The 19,935-nt window shown below is 50.2% G+C and overlaps 2 protein-coding genes across 11 annotated transcripts in view; one reads left to right on the top strand and one right to left on the bottom strand.

The window, feature by feature from the left end:
* Camk2b (calcium/calmodulin dependent protein kinase II beta) overlaps positions 1-3,009 on the top strand; it is a 90,883-nt gene extending 87,874 nt beyond the window's left edge. For all 10 annotated transcript variants that reach the window (XM_052734442.1, XM_052734440.1, XM_052734441.1 and 7 more), the window contains 4 exons: positions 1,643-1,718; positions 1,805-1,899; positions 2,071-2,304; positions 2,638-3,009. In XM_052734442.1, the coding sequence (XP_052590402.1) occupies positions 1,643-1,718; positions 1,805-1,899; positions 2,071-2,303 (404 nt within the window). In that variant the 3' untranslated portion in view covers position 2,304; positions 2,638-3,009. The remainder of the gene's footprint in view (positions 1-1,642; positions 1,719-1,804; positions 1,900-2,070; positions 2,305-2,637) is intronic.
* A 5,123-nt stretch (positions 3,010-8,132) lies between these two features.
* On the bottom strand, positions 8,133-19,043 carry Ykt6 (YKT6 v-SNARE homolog). The gene is made up of 7 exons (XM_052734449.1): positions 18,795-19,043; positions 15,601-15,683; positions 12,975-13,075; positions 11,895-11,999; positions 11,555-11,620; positions 9,552-9,653; positions 8,133-8,429 (listed from the first exon to the last, which is right to left on the bottom strand). Exons 1-7 carry the CDS (start codon positions 18,896-18,898, stop codon positions 8,394-8,396), a joined length of 597 nt encoding a protein of 198 aa, XP_052590409.1. The 5' UTR covers positions 18,899-19,043; the 3' UTR covers positions 8,133-8,393.
* Positions 19,044-19,935: the final 892 nt, after the last annotated feature.

Raw genomic sequence — 19,935 nt, 5'->3', positions numbered from 1 at the left:
AGGAAGGGGAACAGGAAGGAAGGGGGCTCTGGTGCTCATAGCCCACCACCTAGAGTCAGCATTCCAGAGGGACCTTGTTGTTAGAGGGGGTGAGCAATAGTGATGACCTTTCCCTGAGTTCAAATGGTGATATGACTTAGACTCAAGAACAGAGAAGAAACTGAAGCAAGATAGCACAAGAGGAGCTGGGTTAGGACAGGACATTTTTCCAAGCTGGGGGAATCCCATGGGTACACATGCATACACCGACACATGCTCACACAGCATGCATATACACAACATGAGGACACTTCCCATGCATTTCACAAACAAATGTGTATGCATGCATACATGCACACATCTACACGATACTCATATTGACACTCGTGTGTGCCTTCTCATGTACATGCAAATATTCATACTCATAAACCGCATGGGCGTGTACACATTGTGCTGTGGATTCCACATACATTCCATATGCTCTTACATGAGTGCACCTAAGTCCCCAAGGGGCCATCCAGCAACTTCTGCAATCACAGCTCCTGTTCACAAGGAGATGCAGATATCCTTGTGCTGGCACACACATGGCATAGATGGACTTCCTGTGAAGCAGGCAGCCTCTGTGGTGGACTCAGCCCTCCTTCAGGGCACCCGATGGGGTGGGCACCCAGACACCCCCTGGTTCCAGAAGCCCTGCCACAGGGTTGTTCTCTGTACTTTCATGCTTTAAATTCTTCATGGTTAAAAGGTTCATCTCAAAGCCAAGGCCTAGTGCTCAGGAGAAGCAATGGACCGGAAGGCTGCAGACACAAGGGAGGGTTTTGCTAGGACAGCACATAGCCCAGGGCTACAAGCAGGTTAGAGGCTGGGAAACCAATAGAGTGATGAGAAACAACTTGACCTTTCTGAAGAGTCCCAGGCCATCCTTTGATTCAGTCTTTGCTACCCTCACCCCCACCCCTACTCCTGTCCAAGGAACCCTGCAGCCTATGACCACACCCACTGAGTAAGCTGTGGGATGAAGGAGTCATTAAGTGAAGGAGGCTGCTAGAAGGTGAGGCAGAAGAACAGGCCAGGGGAGAGGCTGAACAGGAGCCTAGCAGTTATGACTAGAGGATGCTGGGAGGTGACAATGGAGTGGGCTATGGGCAGGCTTATTCCCCTTTCTGCATTTTTTTAGACCTTTTTTTTTTTTGGTTTTTTGAGGCAGGGTTTCTCCGTGTAGTTTTGGTGCCTGTCCTGAATCTCGCTCAGTAGACCAGGCTGGCCTCGAACTCACAGAGATCCTCCTGGCTCTGCCTTTCGAGGGCTGGGATTAAAGGAGTGTGCCACTGCTGCCCGGCTATAGACATTTTCTAATCTGGATAGGGTATTTGCTTCTTAAAAGTACTTCATTTGATGAGAAGCTATTGCACGTGGGGATGAGGAAGCCATTGGTGGCACGGGAGGGACCCTTGTGATGGGGACAATTTGGGTACAGGTGCCAGAGACTGGAAGTCCTTTCTAAAGAGGACAGACCTGAGCCGGGGTGGGAGCCGCTGTGTGGATGCTACTTGCAGCTCTCAATTCTCCAAGGCCCCTTACCTGGGCTCTGCTGGGGCGGGGGATATCCAAGGATGGGACAGGCTAGTGTCTAGTGGTCATCCCTGTTCTCTCCCTGCAGCCCGGAAGCAGGAAATCATCAAGACCACAGAGCAGCTCATTGAGGCAGTCAACAACGGCGACTTTGAGGCCTATGCGTGAGTCTCCCGGGGGGTTGGGGTGGGGGGTTGTGGCGGGTGAGGCTGGAGGATGGGGCCCCTCCTCACTTGGGTTTGCCCCCCAGGAAAATCTGTGACCCAGGCCTGACCTCATTTGAGCCTGAAGCTCTGGGCAACCTAGTCGAAGGGATGGATTTCCACAGATTCTACTTCGAGAACCGTGAGTGAGGAAGTCGGGGTGGCCATGAGGGGCAGACACCATCAGGAGGATCCCTTCACCCCTCAGTCAGGGGAAGGGCTGTGGCAGCCCCCATGAAGGGGATTCCAGGTGGGAGGGGTGGGAGGGGTCTGTACCTGGCGCTGACAGTTCAGGATACCTGCCTGTCCACAGTGCTGGCCAAGAACAGCAAGCCGATCCACACCACCATCCTGAACCCGCACGTGCACGTCATCGGTGAGGATGCAGCCTGCATCGCCTACATCCGCCTCACACAGTACATCGATGGCCAGGGCCGGCCCCGCACCAGCCAGTCCGAAGAGACCCGCGTGTGGCACCGCCGTGATGGCAAGTGGCAGAATGTACATTTCCACTGCTCGGGCGCTCCCGTGGCCCCACTGCAGTGAGGTGAGTACCTGGGGTGTGGCCAGACAGAATGTGGGGTGCTCGGACAGGTGAGCTGATAAAGCCAGAACCGCCGCACAAGCCCGAGTTCGGTGGGTCGGGGATGGAGTCAGGGATCAGGGTGGGTCCTGAGCCCTGCTCACTGTAACTCTTAGCACCCACCCAGGGGCTGCCTAGGTAACGGGTGAAGGTAGCAACTGCCTGTCCTTGCAGGTCCCTTCCTGAAGGGGCATTAACTGGATGGCTTCCTGCCAGGCCCTTTTCCAAGTAGCAAAGGCTTGGGTCCTCAGGGTGGGGGTGCTGGTCTGAGGAAGGTGACCTGCCCTCCTGTTTCAGAGCTGCGCCTGGTTTCACCGGACAGAGTTGGTGTTTGGAGCCCAGCCGCCCTCGGGCGCACGGCCTGCCTGTAGCATGTTTGTGTCTGCCTCGTCCCCTCCCCTGGTGCCTGTGTCTGCAGAAAAACAAGACCAGATGTGATTTGTTTTTAAAAATAAGATGACAACAACAACCACACGCAAAAAAAAAAAAAAGAAAAAAAGAAAAAAAAAGAGAAAAAAAAGAAAAAAGAAAAAAATTGGCATCGGATGAAATGGAAAAACAAAAAAACTAAAGAAAGGAAAAAGCTGTAAAAAATCTGGCATTTGTGGGGCCACCCCCCACCCAAGCTCCACACGTGTCTGTCGTGCTCCTGGCTTTGGGGACCCTCAGGGCGTGAATGTGCCCGTGCTGACCGTGTTAGTCTGTAGGTACCGCACTCACCCCACACCTTGGGCGTCTGCATCCTCCCTCCCATGCATGGGCCCCATGCTAAGCTGCCTGTTGTGGTGTCGGTGTCTTGGGAAGGGCTGGGGGCTGCCTCCTTACCTGCTAGTTGTGCCTGAAGAGTTGCCGCTGTTCCTGCTTCCCGGGCCGCCGTCCCTCATCCTGTGAAGGGCTGGGTGGGTGCCCCTCTAGCCAAGGACCTACCTTCGCCCCGTGGAGTGTGTCGAAGCTTGTCCTTGAGGTCACCGGAGAACCTGGGCTCTCAGCTCTGGTTCTTTGGGGAGTGAGGTGTGGAGGTGCCGCCTTGCCTCCAGGCCTCGTGCCCGGCAAGGGTTGGTTGAGAAGGCATGTATTGCCTGACCACCTGGCTATGAAGAGAGGACTGGGCCAGAGGATGGCCTCCTTCCTGTTTGGGGCACTTGGTCCTTCCCTGCCACCAGCAGCAGAGCAACAGTGGCCCACCCCTGGCCTGGGCAGTTCCTTTCTGTGAAGTTGGCAGCAGACCCACCAAGGACTGAGGACCTGAAATACTGGACGGATGCTGGGAGCGGGCCAGACCGCGTCTAGGGTGTTTGCCCACTGAGCTTGGAGTCTGGGTGCTCGAGTCTTGGTTGAATGATGCAGAATGTGGTAAAGAGGGACCAGATGATGGGTTCTAGGCTCCGGGCAATGCAGGTCCACACAGGTGTTTGATGAAGTAGGAGTGCTCTCCTAACCTGGGCCTAGAACTGAAGCCAGAGCAGAGCCAGCCGGGGGCACATGCAAGGACAAAATTGGTTAGGGCTGTGTTGTGTGAGGCCCTTCCAGGTGGGCCAGAGACAGCCTAGAGAGAAGGCAGGCTGGGGGTAGAGATTTATGGGCGTGGGGCCTGGATACCAATGGGTGGAAGGGGGGTCCATTAGGACAGTGTGCCGCCTCCAGGGCCCAGTGGTGCTCCTAGGTGCCGGCTGTTTATTGTGGGTGGCCCTGGCCCTTGGTGATAGAGGGGATCACAAGGCTGGAAACATTGCAGAGTCAGGCTAGGGAGAAAGGTATGAAGCCGTGTTGGGTGGGAGTGGTCAGGAGCTTTGATTGCAGAAGTCCAAGGGCCTCCACCCCAGTGCTGCCCACTTCAAATTCACATCATTTTCAACCAGGATTTTCTTTATCTTCTACTACAAATCAAGCCAGGGGAGGGGCATGAAGTGGGGGACGGGACACAGGATCCTAAACTCCAAGGGGACTGTCCACCTACAGACACTCAGTGGATATCACCTGTCATCCACACTGTGCCCAGGACAGCTGTCTCCTACCCATGGACACAGGGTAAACATCTGCCAGGCTCCACTTGAGTGGCCCAAGGCCATGGAGTGGCAGGGCTTGCCACGGACAGTGTGAGGCCCTGTGACCAGCCCACCCTGGCATCCTGGGGTCCCCTTTCCTCTCCCCACCCACCTTGTTATCTCCACAAAGCTGCCTGTCTGGGATAATTTGGGGATTTTTTTTTTTTCTGGGGGACAATTCTTTTGCATGACCCTCTAAAGAGCAGGTCACTCCTGCTCTGCTGGCTAGGTGTTCGCGGGCGGTGGCGTCGGCCGCTGGCTGGTACTGCAGCATGTCACTGCCTGCAGTACTGGCAGCCCTCCTCTTCTCTTTTTGCTGAGTTCCATTGTCTTTTCTTTCTGAGCCTTGTAGGTGTACAAAATTTATTCTTATTTTGTTCTGTCTCGGGAAACTGCAAATAAAAAAAAAAAAAAAGAAGACAACCTGCTTCAAGTAGAGCTGAGTGCTGTGTGCTGGGACCCTGCTGGACAATACAGACCCATCTGCTCCCTAGCCTAGACGTGGTCAGTGAGGGACATGGGGTCCTAAGCCCCTTTTGGGGATCAGTGAGGCATAGCCTTCTCTTTATCCCTTAGTGCCTCCAGCCCCAAAGCCCTGTCCTTGCCCGTCATCCCAGTCACCAGAAGGGTGGCCTCCAGAAAGGGCACTGTGCAGGGCGGAGTCCCAAGTCCAAGATCCAAGTGTCCTCTTGAGTTCCTTTCATGACCTTCCTATGATATGTTGACTGTTCTAGACATGAAGTCATGTGTTAAGTACCCCCCAACGCCGTTCCCATGGGCTATGTAGACAACACAGCACAGCATTTACATGGTAACCATCATGGGTGGTATCAAGAGTCTTAGCAGAGACGCTCAACCTGGAGCCCAAGTCAGAGATCTTAACAAAGAGCAGACACTCCAAGAGTCAGAACAAAGACCATGGTCAGGTGCTGGGGTCTCTGGGCCAACTCCGTTGTGGCTGCAACGCAGAGAAGCCCCCTCCCCAGGCTTTGCATAGGGCAGATCTTTCCCTGTAATCTGTGCTGGTCCTGTCCTGTCTTCAAGCTTTGCTCAAAAGCCTGCTAATATGAGCCCCTATACCTCCAGTCCTATCCACTAGGAGCAGAAGGCCCAAGGGGTCCAGAACTGGCCAGCACTCCCAACTGCCTCTTCCATCCAAGCATGTTTTGAGACACATTCACTTTGTAAAGGAGGCCATTGATGTCTACCTCGTGGTCTCTGTGGGCTACACCTGGGGAGGTGCTTTCGGTAGATGGGCAGGCAGGCAGTAGGTCTCGAAAGCTCATACAAGGAATCTAGGCCAGTGTCCACAGGTGCAGCAGCAATGGGCCCTCTGTCTAGGGTTCCAGTCACCTATCAGCTGTAATCGGAGGAGCGTTTCCAGGCCAGGCCTCCCTCAGGAAGGCAGCAAGCTGCAGAGCGAGCCTCCACCATGCATTATTCCTGAAGCCTTTCTGGGGATGTTGGACAGCAGGGCCGTGCTGACAGGGTTTTCAAGGCAGTATCCAGGGGTAACCATCCCGTATGGGGCTGAGTACTACAGGCAAGAGGGACACTCCTGAAGAACGTTTCACTCATCATTTTTAAACAGCACTTACTTAGAGCTTAGGCATCTGTCCCCCAGGAAGGCTCAGGTTACTCTGAACTCTACTAGGTCCACAGACCAGGAAAAGGTAGCACACTGGATCCAGGGCTGCTTGCCCAAGCCACATAGAGGGGTCTGTGACAAGGACATCAAGCACAGGCTGAAAGCCAGGCCTAGTTGACCTTCTGAGACAGAGGCCACAGACGCCTCAGGCCACTAATTGCTAGCCACTGGGGCCATTCCAAAACTCAAAACCACACTCCAGATTTGAATATTCCCATCCTGACCCTCACAAGTTAGCTGTGTCCCTCGGGTCAGGAGTCCTCACAAACCCTGGAAAGCTAGGTGGCTTGGAGCCAGCCTACACTGAATGGGAAACTTGGGCAAAATAAAGCCTCGTTTCCAGGGCTCTATTGCTAAGAGGCAGCTCTCCCGGGCAAATTCTCCAGTGTGCAGAGAACTGGGTTCTGAGATGGCAAGGCTACTCCAGAGCTCCCTCACCTGGTTAACAGCAAACAAGGAAACAGGATTCCTACCACAACGGCCTGGAGGTTTATCTGGGACAGGATCCTAGTACCTGCAGGAACGAAGTACAATATCTCCCCACTCCTCAGTGGCTGGGTTGGGGACAGAGTTAAAAGTAACAAGAGATAGTACTGGAATTTCAAAAGACAATTTTATTGAGACAGAAACTTTCAAACAGAACAGAGAAATTAGGCATTATTAAAATACACTTTTGCCAAGTGATTTAACATTAGAATAATGGGGGATGGGAAACACATGGCAACTCAATCCATTGCAGGGCGAGTGATACCCTGTAGGACAGCCATATGTGGGCAAAGGTTACCTCTTTCCCACAAACGTCTACCTCCACCCACCCCCATTCTTCCTCAGCACCCTCCAGAGTAAGAAGAAAAACAGGCAGCACTCCAGGCCATTTACTCCACCTTGAGTGCCAGCAAGACTGGACCTGTGCTGTCTGGGGGCCCTGGGATGGCGAGGTCTATGGCAGCAGAAAATGATATGGGCAGGCCACTCCAGGGCAGAGCCTGAGCCCTTTGACTAGCAGTACCCAGAGAAATAGGCAGACACCAGTAAGGAAGGATTTTGGAAGCCATAGTAGACACCCCACCCCCCATGGGCACTCTGAGGGTAGCTCAACAGGCTGCGGGATCATCAGAGTAAGACAACTCTGGTTCAAAACTCAGAGACACTAGCATCCCAGCGGTTGTTTCTGGGGAGACAGGATCTCACGATATACTCTGTGCACAGCAGAACATGAAGAGGCAATGTGAGACCCAGCACATCCTGGGTTCACCACAGACTGTGCTGGCAGTGGGTGCTAGCTCAGACCAACCCCTCAACCTCCTCTACCCTGCAGCTGTCTCTGACTGGAATGGGGGTTGTAGGTCAGAGCTGGACAGACCACAGGTGAGTGCTGGGAATCTTCGGGCTGCTGGCACCTGTCCTGGTATCCACAGGAATGACTTGTTCAAACATGCAGGCCCCAAGCAGTTGCCAAGACAGTCTTGTAGACACAGAGACCAATAAACCAGCTCTGAGAGATGACAGCCCCCACTACTTTGATCTTGATGTCCAAAATCCAACTGCAAGTCAAGGTGAGTGCGCCTCCACACTGGACAGCTGAGGGCACCTGTGTCTGTCTGCTTCTTCCCCTGAAGATGGACACTATCAGCTGACCCTCCCAACACCAGAACAGCCCCCAGTCTGAACAGTCTGCTGGCTGATAAAACCACAACTTACACATCTCACCCTTCTCAGCCCATTCTAAGGACCTCACAAGCCATGTTTGTGTTACCAGATAAAGGTACTTAGGATGGGCCCTGTCCCTGGCAGATGCCAATTCTAGCAGACAGGCAAGCCAAACAGGGGAGACCCAGTGACCACTGCCTTTCACAGTCCTGATGCTGGTCATGGTGAGCTTCCCCCAACCCCCAGAGTGCAAGAGAGTAGAATTCCGGAGTGTTCAAACTCTGCCTACCCAGCCCTATCACCCGAGACTCCCTCCCCCCACCCCACTCACTGGAGAGTTAATATTATTAATGCACAAATGAAATCCTAAGTCATACCAAGGATCAGGAAAAAGATTCCTTCCCATAGAGCCTTCCAGGGTTAGCTGAGAATAAGCCCTTCAGCACCTATAAGAGCCACTTACGAGTTTATGGTTTCATTTTCCCAACATTACATCTTTGAGGACCTCAGATTCTGTCCCAAAGTCACAAGCACACATATGAACGTCAATGTTCCCACCCTTAAGTCATCCCCTTCACTCCTCTTGAGAACTTCAAATAAAAACAGCCAGTCAGCCTGGCTCCAGGTCTTCTTCTAGGGTATCGCTTCATCTTCAGGGGCTGTAGTTCTGATGTGACATGACGATCCAGCGCCTGCCTCTGTGGGCTACATCACATGATTGCACAGCATGAATTTTGTTTCCGGGCCTTGAAAGAAAAAAGAAAAAAAAAAAGAGGATGAAGGGTGCTAAGGAGGGCTGGTGGTTCCACTGAGGCAATCAGACAGAGAAAGCAAAGCCAACTTGGCCCTCGAGGCTTCAAAGCAAGCTGCCCACAGCGACACTGCCTCCACTGCTAGTCTGGGCTCTGTACATTTTTTCACACCCCACTGATGCTCTCAATGAATCGATAAAGTTCCGGCTGTCAGACCATGTGTAAGCAACAGCAGCAGCAATGGGAACCGGGTTGCCCGAGGACCTACCTCAGTGCTATCAGATGGCCCTGACGTGTTTCTTTCTGGAGAATGGTCTTTCGAGAAGAAACATGGTTCTGGCTCATGTTTGTAGGGCTGCTATTGTACCTGTTCTTGCTTTCTCATCAAAGGCCACCCTCCTAGCCCTACTGGTCATTTTCCTCCAATATGCAACTCAATGTAAATATGCATGGGCAGATTCGTCTCCACTACTATCCCACAGTGGGCCAAGAATACAATGTTGGGGCTGAGGAGATGGCTCAGCAGTTAAGAGCACTGGCTGCTCTTCCAGGGGATAAGGGTTCAATTCCCAGCACCCACATGGCAGCTGACAACTGTCTCTAACACCAGTTTCAAGGAATTCTATGTCCTCTTCTGGCCTCTATGGGCTTCAGGCATTTATGTGGTATACATACATACATGCAGGCAAAACACCCACACACATTAAACGAAACAGAACAACACAATGTTCACAATTGGAAATTTAAGTAATGCCTGGAGAGAAACTCAGTCAGCAGGAGGAGCCCTGCAATGACAGGGAAATTCGTCAGAGAACTAATGCATTTAGAAAGGGGAGCTGCTGGCTTCTTAAGGACCAATGCCTAACTGCTCTGCCAACAGGGGAGTCAGAATGGGAAGGGGTGCTGCCTCTGAACCCAGCCAGGCAGAGCCTTAGTCAAGTACAATGCCTGAGTGTGAGCTGCCAATCACTGGGCTGAAGCACTTGCTTTAGGCTCCCACATCCCAAGGAGTGGTACCCAAATCCAATCCTGATTAAGTAAAGAGGGCCAGAGAAACACGCTGCAATGGCTCTGTGGGAGGGATACCCGGAGGGAGGGCCAGGCAGCGCTACTCACAGTTTTATAGAAGGCTTTCGACTGTGTTCCCAGTACTTCTGATTTGGATACCAAGTCATCAAGCTTCTCACCTCGCTCTAACAAAGACTCCATGGTGTTATGCTAGACAAAAGAGAGAAGAGAACTCTTGGCTCTGCTCAGTTAAGTGGCTGCTGACAACAGGCCCTTATGGAAGCTGAGTGGCTAGAACTCCCTCCTCTGGGCTCCTACCCAACAGACACCAACAAGCACTGGGACACAGTCCCAGAAGATACCTCCAGTCAAGTCAAGAGCACAGGCAGGGCCTGGGGCTTTCCCACTATTTTTCCCAGCACAGATTCAGACGAGCACTGCTCTAGGAAAGCTTGTATTTGTACTTGTGTGCCGTAAGCACACACGTGCAGAGGTTTCTATGTGAAGAGAAAGACATAGATGAGAACTACACAACTGTGCTAGGATGGACAGTGGCTATCCAAAATTCACATCCGCCCAGAACCTCTGAATGTGACCTCCTTTGGAAATAAGGTCTTTGCAGGTGTCACCCGTTTAAGGTGTGGTGGTGATGGACTAGAGTGGCCACGACTACCTCTTCATCACAACAGAAACGGAGCCCACAGAGAAGACTGTGACGACACAGGAGGACGAAGGCACAGCAGGCAGCGCCAGCAGCCGTCAGGAACCAGAGAAAGGCCTACAGCAGACCCTGTTCACATGGCCCCAGAAGGAAGCAGCCTGCGCAAACTTCACTATCAGACTTCCAGCCTCCTGAGGGAGAACGTACTTCTGTTGTGTGGAGTCATACAGTTTATGGCTCCTCCTTAGCAGCCACAGGAAACTAACATGGTGACAAAGCTGTGTCATCTGACCAGGAGCCAGACAGCTGCCAAGCACTTGAGGTGAGACAGGCCCTAGCATGTTCTTCATGTGCAAACGCAACAGCTTTCAGAGACTCAGGCTCATATGCAAACCACTTCACTAGTAGGACTGGAGAGATGGCTCAGAGGTTAAGAGCACTGGCTCTCTTCCAGAGGACCTGGGTTCGATTCCCAGCACCCACATGGCAGTTCACAACCATCTCTAACTGCAGTCCCAGGTGATTCAATGTCTTCTTCTGGCATCCAAGGGCACTGCACAAATATTGTGGCCAGGCATAACATGCAGGCAAAAACACCCTTACATATAAAATAAAAAATAAAGAAAAAAGTTATAAAAGGAAACACGCACTCGGGAGGCAGAGCCAGGCGGATCTCTGTGAGTTCGAGGCCAGCCTGGGCTACCAAGTGAATCCCAGGAAAGGCACAAAGCTACACAGAGAAACCCTGTCTCGAAAAACCAAAAAAAAAAAAAAAAAAAAAAAAAAAAGGAAACACATTAGTGAATTTTTTATTCTGAAGATAGGGTGGAAAGATTTTGGATATTCTAGATTAAATAACATTACATTTCAATGTTTCCTTTTGTTATTTAAAAATATGGCTCCTTCAAAATTCAGAATTACAGACACAAATCATAAACATGATAGATTAATGCCTACTGGTAGCACCATGACAGGAAACATGACAGAGCTTCAGTCTGTCAGCACTACAATCCTTGCCTTGGGGAAAGAGGACGACAGAGATGGAGCCCTCACAAGAGCAGTGGTCCTGCTGCCTGGCGCATACTCAAGAGCAGCTCATTTCCTTCCCCAGACAGCTACTGCCAGGCAGCTGTACACTTGTGTGCAATGGTATCGATTGAGGAATTATCCAAACTGCCCTTTATTCCTGCACACAGCTGAGCAATTCATGGAACCCGACATGTTAGCCGAAGGCTGGGAATGAATCCAGCTCACTGCAGAAGCTCACCTGGCAGCATACACTAGGCTCACACGGACTCCTAGCTTGGTCCCCTCTAAGTAGAGGTGCTGGGAACTAAGATGGGGTACACAGAGAGTGATGAAGTTTCCTGGAGCAGGCTGTGACTATCATTAAAATAAAAATGGACTTTGTTTGGTCAGTGGCACGTTTCCTCTCCACCTTCCTGCTTACCAGAATGATTTTGGTCTCATCCAGTTCAGCTTGTACTTTACTCATGGGATCAGCTTCTCGGGGGTTCTAGGAACCAGAACAAAAGCAAGACTAAGAACAGAGTCATTACCTATAAACAGAATCAAACCAAGGAAGCTGAACGAACTCTCACAATACAAAGGCTTAGAACAGAGAAATCGAAAGCCTGTCTAGAGCTATATTTCTAAGTCTGAAAGTATTTCTCTGTGCTTTTCAAACGGACAGTTCACCTGTACATCAGCCTTGAACTACCATGGCTACTGACCTTGCCCAGATCACAGAGCTTCTGGGCAGATTCTAGAAGACGTTTCTTTAAACTCACCTGGTATCTACTAAGGTGACTATCCAGGGCTGTGTATTGGATTGTAGCAGGTGATCCTACTGGCCAATCTATCCTATCGACCTGCTTGGAGAATTCATCTAGTACCTGTAAAACAAAGGAGACGCAACGTATCTCCCACCGTGGGCACCAGCACCTTCAGTGACCCAGCTTCACCAACAGCACTCATCCCAAATGAGGCTCCTAGGCTCCCCAGGGTACAAGGCCATCTAATGGCAAGAGAACAGTCTAGGTTCAAGTTCCTCTTTTCAAATGTTTAGGAATAAAACACATCCTAAGTAGTCTAGAAACAAAAGGAAAGTGTGCCCAGCCTAGGGTAAACTTCACCTGGAGAATGATGAAAGTATTCTCATTTTACACTAGTTTTAAACTAGGCCTCTCTAGTTTTCCAAAGTAATTCTTCCAGAAAGTGATCTAGGTTCTTTGGATGTAAGCAACCACCAGATTCCATGTGCCCAGAAGTGTTTAATGCAACGAGGAACAGGACAAGATAGCTTCTGCCTCCAAGTTTACAAGCAGAAGTTATTGGGTACTAAACACCACAGAGTGAGTGGGAATGGGTGCGGTGTGCTGGCACATGCCTTTAACCTCGGTACTCAGGAGACAGAGACAAGTGGAACCCTGAGTTTGAGGCCAACCTGGTCTACATTATGAGTTCTAAGCCAGGCAGGGCTACATAGTAAGACTCTGTCTCAAAAACAAAGCAACAATAAACTCCATGAAGCCACTGACCTACACCAGGGAGAGAACTACAGTGACCGCCTGCAGCAGCAAAAGGAAGAGAACAGAAACCTTCAGGAAAAGCGAAGGGGAGAGGGTGGAGCTGTGCCCTACTCTAGAGGAGAGGTAATGTAACCCAGTGGCAGGAATACAGGTCACATGAAGGGCAGAGTTAGCACCAAGGAGGAAATATATATAGGTAGGGATTTCAAATGTCTCCTGGTTTGGGTGGAAATGATGGCTGAAGATGTGGCCTCTGGACCAGTCATCCCGTGTGCTTCAGGTACTAGGTCTACCATGCTCCATACTTGTCATCTCAGTCTAGTCCAACAACACACTCACCTTCTCCAGCAAGGTAAAGGCCACTCTGGAAGGATATTCGCTGTCAGCAATGACCACACCTGCAAGACTGTCACTCCGGACGTAGACATGGCAAAGATACTCTAAAGAGACAAGAGATCTCACATGTGGCTACTGACAGTTTTGACTCTGCCAATGCATCATAATGCTAGCTCCTGCTTTCTAGGCAAACAAAGCCACTCTGAAACCACTGTGAAACTCAACTGCGCTGAGTAGGGAGGCCTACTGAAAGGCTCTGTACCACAGTTCTATGGGCCATACCCAGGAGCTGACTAATACCCTACGTTCCCTGAGATATGTGTATAATGAGATCGAAATGAGCTGCCAGGAATGGAAAACACACCAGAGGCAATGTCCCTCAGAGCAATTCCAGATCACTGCCTTTAGCTCAGGCCTGGCCTGGCTAAGTCTTAGCAATTTATGGCCCTCGAGGCTCTGTGCTGTTCCTAAATTGAGGGTACACCAGGCAAGACAAGCTACTTCTACTTTCTTAAAATAATTTCTTAAGAGTAGCTGAGAAGCAGAAAATTACCTCCGAGGGCTTCAATCTTCAAACTCCTGTAATAAGACATGGTTTGACCTACTCCAGCCTGTGGTAGGTGGCTAAGAGGAACTGTCTAGAAAAAAATTAGCAAGTCCTGGCTGAGGTCTCTAGTGTTACTGCACTACAGTTGTCATATGATTAAACGGTATGGTTTACAAAAGGCCTCTGCAAAATAATCAGAGTCTACAGGGCTGTTGAGTTTCATCGCTTTGAAAGGTTTCAGAGATGAAATGGCCAACCACATCCCCAGAATAAGAGAACCAAGGATGAGAGCTTACAAATAACAACCTCCACGTTCTAAGGATCTGACCCAGAAGATTCCAGTATTAAACAGAAAGAAAAACAAAAGAGGGAAGGATTTTATGTCCTAGGAATCAGAGAAGGGCAGAGATCAACAAGAACAGAGAGGAGGTGAGATGGAGAATAACCATCTTATTTTGTATCCATTCCCAAATAAGAAAGAACCAAACATGGAGTCAGTTTCCATAGAAACTGAGGAGCTTGCCAGTGTGCGGAACAGTCCTTAAGTGATAAACCAGGAAGGGCAGACAGCACAAAGGAGCGACTGCAGAGACACAATCATGAGTCCTTTTCATTTCTGTGAGAGTCACAGCACAGATATTCATTATGGAGAATATATGGTCATATCACTGACAGCATCTGTGTCTGTGACTCTATCATCAATTCAGGAACTCTATCCTAGGGCTACCGCCTATGTGAGGTTGTTGTATTAGTTAGGGTTTCTTTTGCTGCAATGAAACACCATGACCATAAAGCAAGTTGGGAAGGAAAGGGTTTATTTAGCTTATACTTTCAGATCATAGTCCACCATCGGAGGAAGTCAGAACAAGAACTCAAGCCGGGCTGGAACCTGGAGCCAGGAGCTGATGTAGAGGGCGTGCAAGGGAGCTCCTCACTGGTTTGCTTCCCACAGCTTGCTCAGCCCACCTTTTTATAGAACTCAAGACCACCAGGCCAGGGATGGCTCCTCCCACCATGGGCTGGGCCCTCCCCCACCACTGATGACTAATTGAGAAAATGTCTTACAGCTGGATCTCCTGGAGGCCTGTCCTCACCCGAGGCTCTCTCCTCTCTGAGGACGCTATAACTTGTGGCAAGTTGACACAAAGTCAGCTAGCACAGTCGTCTTTGTTTATGCCTGATGAAATTCATGTAACTTCAAATCTGTTTGTGAAATGTGTGAGTCTAAAATAATGCCCCAAACTGATATCCAAAATCAGAATTATGAAATAAAGGAAAGATTCTGCTCAAAAAACAAACAAACAAACAAAATCCCCACAAAACTTAAGGAACACAGAACACAGTATTACCTCACAAGTGCTAGCTAGAAATCCTCTTTTGAAGTATCTGCAACTCTGGGAGGAAAAGCAGAATGGGAAGGCTGCTTGCTGCTGGTCCAAGAGAATCAGTCCCTGTCACCTCTCAGCCTATGGGAAGGCTGCTGAAGGCCCAGAGTTCAGTCCCTGTCACTTCTCAGCCTATGGGAAGGCTGCTGAGGGCCCAGAGAATCAGTCCCTGTCACCTCTCAGCCTATGGGAAGGCTGCTGATGCCCCAGAGAATCAGTCCCTGTCACCTCTCAGCCTATGGGAAGGCTGCTGAGGCCCCAGAGAATCAGTCCCTATCACCTCTCAGGCTATGGAAAGGCTGCTGAGGGCCCAGAGAATCAGTCCCTGTCACCTCTCAGCCTATGGGAAGGCTGCTGAGGGCCCAGAGACTCAGTTCCTGTCACCTCTCAGCCTATGGGAAAGCTGCTGGCCCCAAAGACTCAGTCCTTGTCACCTCTCAGCCTACAGGCTGCGTCCAGTGAGTCTAATCTTTACTTAGTGGAAGCTAAGCAAGTACAGCTGCATAGTAAGTTTTGTACAGTGAGCTTGGACGTCAACAATGGGTTCAGAATTCTGGATAAATAGGAGGAGCAAGGAGAGGAAACGGGGTAGCAGAAGATTACAGTCCTGGGAGCAATCACATGGTGCAGGTAGCACCATGTGCTGTTTACGGTGTGACAGCCAGGCTGGCACTCAGAAGGTGGTGAGTCCTCTTACCTTGTTCCTTGACAGAGGCTCTGCTGCCTTTTGCCGAGCGTTCCACAATCAGTTGACTTGTAAAGGTCATGAATTCCTGAACACTAGGGAACACAAAACATATTTATAACCTTCTTTCAAGTCACACTGCCCAAGCACAATGGAAGGAGACCTCTGAGGTTCTAAGTTAAGGAGACAGTCATTGCCTCTTAGTTTTTATTTCACTCTCTCCTAACTTTAGAAACAATAATAAACACATTGGATATGAACATAAATGCATATACCACTATTCAAGCCATGTCTGTGTACCAATCGCTTCCAGATAGCTCAGACATTGTCTTTAGGATACAGTCAATTTAACATTTCAATCAAAACATGATTTGGGGTCCAGAGATTTGGCTCTTTAGATACAAGCACCTACTGTCAAATCTGACAACCTGAGTTTGATCCCTGTAACTCACATGGTGGAAGGAGAGAAATGACTTTCCCAAGTTGTTCTCTGACCTCCGTAAGTATCCCATGATGTGCACGCGCGCGCGCACACACACACACACACACACACACACACACACACACACGAAATTAAAATGTGATTGAAATTTTTTAAAAAGCCAACATGCTCAGGACCTAGTGGGAAAGCAGAAAGCAGCTCCTGTACTAGCTTCCAAGAAGCAGGATAAATACACACTGCTCTAGAAAAACACCAGTGGCAGAACCAGTCAGGCAGAAGCACACCAGTTAGTGCTCTGGCCACAGGATAGCCCTGGCTGGGAATGCCACAGACCTACACACTGGGCAAGAGCTTGGCCAGGTCTGCTGATGCCCGAGCACTGTAGAAGGAATGGAAAGAACAGCTTACTTAGTCAAGGAAAGAAGTGGAAACAGCTCATAAAGCTGTAACAGACATTTGTTATGGGCCCAAAGGAGAGCTGTAGACCTGGCCAGAATGGAAGAATTTCAGGTGGTCCAGCCAGAGGACAGATAAGAAACCTTCAACTGGAGATGCATGATAAAGGGCAGCTAGCCCTCAGTAAAAGGGTTGTTTGTTGGTATTTTGAGACAGGGTCTATGTAGCCCTGGCTGTCCTGGAACTCTTACGTAGACCAGGCTGAGAGGTCCACCTGCCTCTGCCTCTTGAGTGCTGAGATCAAAGGTGTGCACCACCATACCTTGCAGTACAGGATTCTTAACTGCAAAATCTGAAGATCTAACTCAGAGATTTCAAGACTTCCTAAGTGTCAGGCAAATTACTGTGCTGACCTCAGTAGTAAAATCAAGTCTGGTGTGATAGTTAAAATGAGTTAATATATGAAAAGCACCTGGTACCTTGCCTGGCACACAATATACTATTATTATCATGAGGGAATGGCATGGTCAAAATAATCACAAAAAATACTCCTTAAATTTTTTCTTAAATTCTCAAGAAAGCCTTTGCAATAGAACTAAAAAGACAATATTTAGAGCAGGGGTACAATCACGTGATTAGGAAGAAGCGCATTAATTGTGAGAGATTATCAAAGACTTCAGTAATCATGTTGGCATGAAAGATGAAAATGAGGGGTCTCACTAGATCGGAACATGTGTCTCTCTGTGTCACCGCTAGTCACCTGAGACTAGCTAATGTAAGGATGCCAAAGAATAAGACAGAGGTACAATAAAAGCTCTGAGAATCTTTCATATAAATAGAAAGGGAAAAAATTAGCCGGGCGGTGGTGGCGCACGCCTTTAATCCCAGCACTCGGGAGGCAGAGCCAGGCGGATCTCTGTGAGTTCCAGGCCAGCCTGGTCTCCAAAGCGAGTTCCAGGAAAGGCGCAAAGCTACAGAGAGAAACCCTGTCTCAAAAAACCAAAAAAAAAGAAAGGGAAAAAATTAAAAGATCAGAGCCAAGTTGGCACCAAAGGTTCCATCAGAGAAAAACACCGTCAAGCACAGAACAGAGGCCAGGGAACATAAAGTAGAGAGGCAGGAAGAACTAGAAGGAGCCAAGAGATGACACAGTGATTCCACTTCTGGGAATCCGCACCACAGAAAACTGTGAGCGGGGTCTCTTTGTGTGTATTCATATTGGTGCACACCTACGTGCAGGTGCCAGTGCACACATGGCACCATTCCTCATAAAACTCAATGTTGTATAGACTTTAAAAGGAAGAAAATGTTGGTATCTGCAGCAACATAGATGAACCTTGGGGCAATTCTGCTAAGTAAAATCAGTGAGACACAAAAAGACAAACAGTATATGATTCCACTTATATCAAGTCTTTAGAATGGTCAAGATCAGAGACAGAACCCAGAAAGGCAGATTTCCCCCAGACTTTGGGGCAAAATGACCACAGGTCCTATGCTATTGGGTCTTTCTCCTTTTATATCTGAAATCACTCTGCCCACTCCCACAAATGGATTGGGTGTCTGGGGCACTTCCAATTAATGCACATCAGACCCCTTTAAAAGCCAATAAGCCCTACAAATTCAATGCTTCCTTCCAAATCAAAAGTGTGGACCCTTCCTGATCACCAAGGCCTAAACACTAAGAAACAGAATATGAGTTTGACTTCTAGCTGGGCCCGACGCCCAATCCTTGAGGGATCAGTGACTTCAGTCATAAAAAGAATGCCTCCATACCTCTCACACGGGTTGTTGGAAAGGGCTCTGACCAGCGGCTCTCAACATGTGGGTCGCAACCCCATCGACAACCCTCTATTTCCAAAAATATTTACATTACTATTCACAACAGTAGAAAAACTACAGTTATGAAATAGCAAGGCAAACAATGTTATGTTGCGGGGGGCGGGCGGGGAATGGTTCATCACAACATGAGGAACTCCATCAAGGGGTCGCAGCGTTAGGAAGGTTGAGAACCACTGGCTTTAACAAACTACCAAGGTGGCTGTTAAGATACCAAACACTCTGGTTAAATCACAGGGTGCGAGGTGGTAGTCAACATACTTATTTCGGGGTCTCGATATCCTACCTCACAACATTCGGAAGTGAACCTGGTCATCCGCACGATTTGCAAGGATTCTTTCTAATCTTTCCACAACAGGGCAATATTGTGGGGTGGCAGGGCCCTTTACCAGGGATGCTGACTCCTTCCCCTCCAGCCCGCCGCCTGAGGCCGTGGCTGGGCTCCGCCTGGGGAGACCTGCCTCCCCGCCCTCCCGGACCCAAACCCGACTCCAGGCCTCCCGGTCCGGCCCCCCGGGCCCGGCCCACTCACCTGGACCTCTGGAAGAAACTGAAGGAAGACACGTCGTACGCGGCTTTGAGCAGCACCGCTTTGGGCTCGCTTTTGTAAAGGACGCTGAGGCTGTACAGCTTCATGGCGCCGCACCTCCGGGCCGCCGGCCGGACCCCAGACCCGCTCCCAGGAGCGCGGCCGCCGTCCTCCAGAACAGCCGCGGCCGGCTGCTGACGGGGCCGCGCCGGCTTCTTCCTCCTGGCTTGGGGGCCCACTTCCGGTTCCGGTCGAGGGGTGCGCTTGACGCTCAACGGAGGCCGGAAGACAGAGCACGCGCGTGCGCGTGCGTGCCTGGGAGAGGCGGGACACGGCCCGGTCCGCGGAGGTCGGTGCCAGCAGGAGCGGTCTCCGCCTGCGTGGCAGTGATTTGGTGTGTTCCCTTCCGGGCCGTGGCGTGGGCCCTGACTGGCGATCCTAGACAGTGCCGCGCCGTGCCGTCGCTTTTACCTCCTCATCCGGTAGACTAGGAACCCATACCTGTCCCTACGCTCTGCTTCTCGGTACACCTTACATGAACCCTCTTCCAAAACAGAGGAGTAAAAGAAAATGTCCTCAATCCCTTCCATTGCAATAATAAACATCAGAAACGTCACTGGCCGTGGCCAGGCCCAGCAGCTCCTGATATGGGCACGCTTGCTCGACCTGCCAAGCGGCCAGATGCTGTCATCCGACCCCATTCACCTGCACGGACACAGTGGCTCTGCGGGCGGCAGATGAGAACCATTTCTGTAGAAAATCGCTTCACCTAAAATTATACAAAATGACCAGGAGGACAGTGGATGGGTGCAAACCACATCGCAGAGAGAGATTTAGGAAATGGTTAGTAAGAGGCAGAGCTGGGCTTCAACCGTGAATCCTAAAACGCTCAACAAACTCCCTTGCAGCCCACCTCCACTCTTGGCGCCTCTTCCCGCGCTCCTCTGGCTTCACTCAGCCTCCCTTGGCCCCAGGAAGTCTCATCTGATCATATGCAAATTTCCCAAGCCAATAATGTATTGAGAAGGATACTTGTCTTCCACTCCATTTCCCCAGCTGTTACCCAACTTGAATTCAGCCCCAGTACTCCCATACCACAAAAGTGAGGGTTCTCCCCTCACCATCTGTTAAACTTGAAAAATAC

This window comes from Peromyscus californicus, unplaced genomic scaffold (genome assembly GCF_007827085.1).
Source record: "Peromyscus californicus insignis strain IS unplaced genomic scaffold, ASM782708v3 Scaffold_13__1_contigs__length_99412109, whole genome shotgun sequence".
Taxonomy (NCBI): Eukaryota; Metazoa; Chordata; class Mammalia; order Rodentia; family Cricetidae; genus Peromyscus; species Peromyscus californicus.
The sequence above is the reverse complement of the archived record's forward strand: the minus strand, read 5'-3'. Positions and strand labels throughout refer to the sequence as shown.

Excerpts from the sequence above, each read along its gene's own strand:
- Ykt6 (XM_052734449.1), bottom strand. The coding sequence starts at position 18,898 with ATGAAGCTGTACAGCCTCAGCGTCCTTTACAAAAGCGAGCCCAAAGCG. Across the intron at positions 11,621-11,894 it reads GTCACCTTAGTAGATACCAG|AACCCCCGAGAAGCTGATCC; the intron begins GTGAGTTTAAAG and ends TCTGGTTCCTAG. Across the intron at positions 8,430-9,551 it reads CGAAAGCCTTCTATAAAACT|GCCCGGAAACAAAATTCATG; the intron begins GTGAGTAGCGCT and ends TTTTCTTTCAAG.